Raw genomic sequence first — 3585 nt, 5'->3', positions numbered from 1 at the left:
AATTTGGTTTTAAGTAAAAATTTTTAAGGATATGCACGTGGTGTGATGTCCGACCATAAATGAAAATAAAATAATTTAATTAAAAAAAATATTATAAAGTTAAAATTTAAGAATTTTACTCGAATCTAAACGTGTCTTTATAATTTGAGTTAAAACTCGGTCGAACTAGTATGAATTTAATATAAGTTTTTTTTAAATATATCATAAAGGAATAACGATTGTATATATATATATTGAAATGGAAACGAGGAGGCTCCTAGCTACTAAGAATTTTTTAACTTAACCATTCTAGAATATTAACCTTGTTGGCCTTTGGCAATGAACTCTGGATTTCTGCAAGAAAACCAGGTGTCACGCATAAAACTATATATATATATATATATCATCAATCCTATGTTCTTATTTTTATGTGTTACTGAACATAAATTGCTTGCAAGAATGGAAATGAGTCAAAGCATTTGAAAATATTAAATAAAGCCGTACTCCAACTTTCTTATTTTTGCATGCATCACTAAACATCGTACTACTATTCTTTTTTAGTTCAAAGATTAGAAAATTTCTAATTTAGGAAAATCTTGCATGGAACTACAATTCATGGCCTAATATATAACTATATGTGCAGAAAAGGAAAGCTATAATTCCATTGTGTCACATTATTTTTAATTATGTTTGTGAATTTTGCAAGGCAAACAAATGGCATTGCTCCAAAATTAAGGCCGATCAAGAAAGCTTCTCTATCTGTACTATGCATATGCATATAAAATCGTTGCACGAAGTACACTTGTGGTGTGTACTTACCAAAGAAATATGTGGGGATTAGGGAATGGCACATTCATTTACTTAGTCAACTATAGCGACAATTTAAATAGTAAAATGCCTGGTCACTAGAATGGGTCAAGTAATTTGCCGCCTTAGTAGGATTTGTGCCTTGGTTTTTCACTCGTAGGGGTCTCAGTTAGCTAGAGTATGACCAATTCCTTCATTGCAAAGGAATTTACAAAGCTGATCTGATAGGGGAGATGCAAACGAGATGGAACAAATAATAGTTTTAATTTTAATGTGTGATGATCTCACATGGTTTATTTATTTTGTCAGTAGAAGATATTCTTATTGATAGATCTTACAGACCTTATATCTGAATTACATTTGGAACATACTGAGGATACTGCCTTCCCTCTATAGACCCCAATGCAAACTCAATTACTCTGGTGGGGTAGGCAGGCCTTCAAACTTTTTAAGGAAGGATTTTAATGTCTGTTACCATGGGCAGGATTCTCCATTCTGAGTAAGGTTTGTTTGATTGCGAACTTTCATGGATAATTTCAGAATCTGTCTCCATAGTAGCTTTCTGAAAGTTTTCTTTCAAAGCAAGTCGAACTGGCCCCTCCTTGATTGCTTCAGCTTCAGCTTCCAGACTTGAATATGCTTTAACCTTCTTCCCAAATCCCTGTTATCATTCTGCCCTGCCTATTTCTCACAACTTATGTATCCCGATTGCAGCTGTGTTTGGGAGCTGCTAAAAGCTCCATCACCATATATTCACCTTTACCCAACCCTTATCTGATTTTTCCCCACTTCTCATTTGATCTTGCTATATTCTGTTCAATTATTTTTGAGCCCAAAATTCAGCTAAAAGTCCTTGTGATTCTATTCACTGTCTTTCCTCCCATCTGGTAGCTTGTTTCAAAACTAGCTTTACATCTACCTTTCCAGATATGCCAGCAAGTAAAGTAAATGAGTTTGCTACAGACACAAGTTTCCTTTGATAATGTGATTCCACCATACATATGTAAAAGTACATTGCACTTTTGAGTTATATACAGCAATATAGACTGGGCCTCTTAACATGGAGAGGTCCATTCCATGGCTAGATCAACAGAGTCCCATTTCCAAATTTGTTCTTTGCTTATCTTCAACCATGTACTTCATAATGAGATTACTTAAATCAAATAATTAAATACAGTGATGTTTGAGTAAAATCACATACTGATACTGTAATACTTGATTTGTTCTTAAGAGTACCATTCTTCTTGATGATTGGATTCTTTTGCTTATCATTTTGTGGGGACACTAATCCCCAATGATATCTAATAAAATAGCGGAGATAACGGTACATGACTTGAATTTTTCAATAAGGACAATCAATTCAATAAATCCTCTCAATATTAATTTATTTTTATATTAAATTTTATAAAAATATCTTTGATATGGAAAAAATATTTCCATATATTCTTGATATAGTTCCCTATTTTCCTTGATATTTAAAGTCTTGATTAAAAATGGACAAAAATAATCTCTTCCTCCTCTGAGAAGTGAAAGAGAAAACATGCACAAGAGGGAATAGCATTATCAAACAGGAAACATATTATTCTCATATCATATTTCCATTCACACCCTGCCTAAATACATTCCACACCATATGTAATACCAAACAGCAAACATCCTCTCTCTCTTTTTTTTTTCCCAGCTGAAGCTAAAATATATAAGAAAAAGACATAATTAGACAAGCCTTCACATCAATCCCATACACCTGCAAGGATAAACCAACAAGAAAAAATGGATTAAGAAAATATATACGAAATTTTATACCTAGAAAATGGAAAGGACATGCATATATTGTTCAATTAATTATTCCTTCAATTGCGGACGATTCCAATTGTGGACACGATGATCAATGAGATGAAAAAGGAAAAAAAGAGAGAGTTAAATTACCCAATATAGACTAGTAGAGGTATATATCGGGGAGACGATGGTTGAACTGATCAATCGCTGTCACTGCTACTGCTGCTCTCATGGCCATCCTCGTGCTTCTTCTTCTCCTTCTTCTTCTTCTTCTTCTCCTCCCCGTCGTGGCCATGCTCAGCACTACCGCCGTGGATCTTGTCCTTGATCTTATCCATCATCCCTTCCTTGTGCTGGCCTTCCTTGTGCTCTCCACCATAGTAACCTTCCTTGTGCTCTCCACCATAGTAACCTTCCTTGTGCTCACCACCATGGTGACCTTCCTTGTACTCTCCACCATGTCCATGTTGACCTTCTCCCTTATGCTTCTCTTCCTCTTTCTTGTGGTCTCCCATGTGGAGAGTCTCCCCGATCTTGTGCATGATTCCTGACATTTCGGATCTCTCTTTTTCTTTTTTGCTCTCTGGTGTCTTGATATATCTTTTGATTCTTTTGCGATGGTACACAAATTGATGCAGTTTTGGTTGCTATTTATAGGCAGCTAAGCAAGACAGTAGCATTAGATTTTTTTAGTTCGTCACCGAACGTTATCCTTCTTATAAATAGGAAATTACATTAACACCCTTTTACCCGTGTACGCGGCGTGTTGTGTGTGGGTTGCCTCTTACCGTCAAAAATTTATTAAGGAATGGAAATGATGGTCCATTATAAATTAATGGATGATACATGGATTAATCTATAAAATGGATATACTACTTGAAGAAATAAAGGAAACAATAGTTCATTTGAATAAACTTTGCACTCTTTTTAATTAGTATGTTCATCTTTTAATTTTATCATATGTTCCAAAGGGGAGAGGATAAGATAAAATTTTAAACCAATGTATTTAGATTTGTATGAAAA

General features: G+C 34.5%; 1 protein-coding gene across 1 annotated transcript; it reads right to left on the bottom strand.

Annotated features, from left to right (window-relative positions):
- Positions 1 to 2341: 2341 nt before the first annotated feature.
- LOC110415822 (dehydrin family protein) lies at positions 2342 to 3204 on the bottom strand. The gene is made up of 2 exons (XM_021427568.1): positions 2713 to 3204; positions 2342 to 2530 (listed from the first exon to the last, which is right to left on the bottom strand). The coding sequence occupies exon 1, from the start codon at positions 3114 to 3116 to the stop codon at positions 2763 to 2765; it is 354 nt and encodes a 117-aa protein (XP_021283243.1). The 5' UTR covers positions 3117 to 3204; the 3' UTR covers positions 2342 to 2530; positions 2713 to 2762.
- Positions 3205 to 3585: the final 381 nt, after the last annotated feature.

The sequence above is a fragment of the Theobroma umbraticum genome, unplaced genomic scaffold, assembly GCF_002168275.2.
Source record: "Theobroma umbraticum cultivar Fairchild unplaced genomic scaffold, ASM216827v3 scaffold_147.0, whole genome shotgun sequence".
Taxonomy (NCBI): Eukaryota; Viridiplantae; Streptophyta; class Magnoliopsida; order Malvales; family Malvaceae; genus Theobroma; species Theobroma umbraticum.
The sequence above is the reverse complement of the archived record's forward strand: the minus strand, read 5'-3'. Positions and strand labels throughout refer to the sequence as shown.

Excerpts from the sequence above, each read along its gene's own strand:
- LOC110415822 (XM_021427568.1), bottom strand. The coding sequence starts at position 3,116 with ATGTCAGGAATCATGCACAAGATCGGGGAGACTCTCCACATGGGAGAC.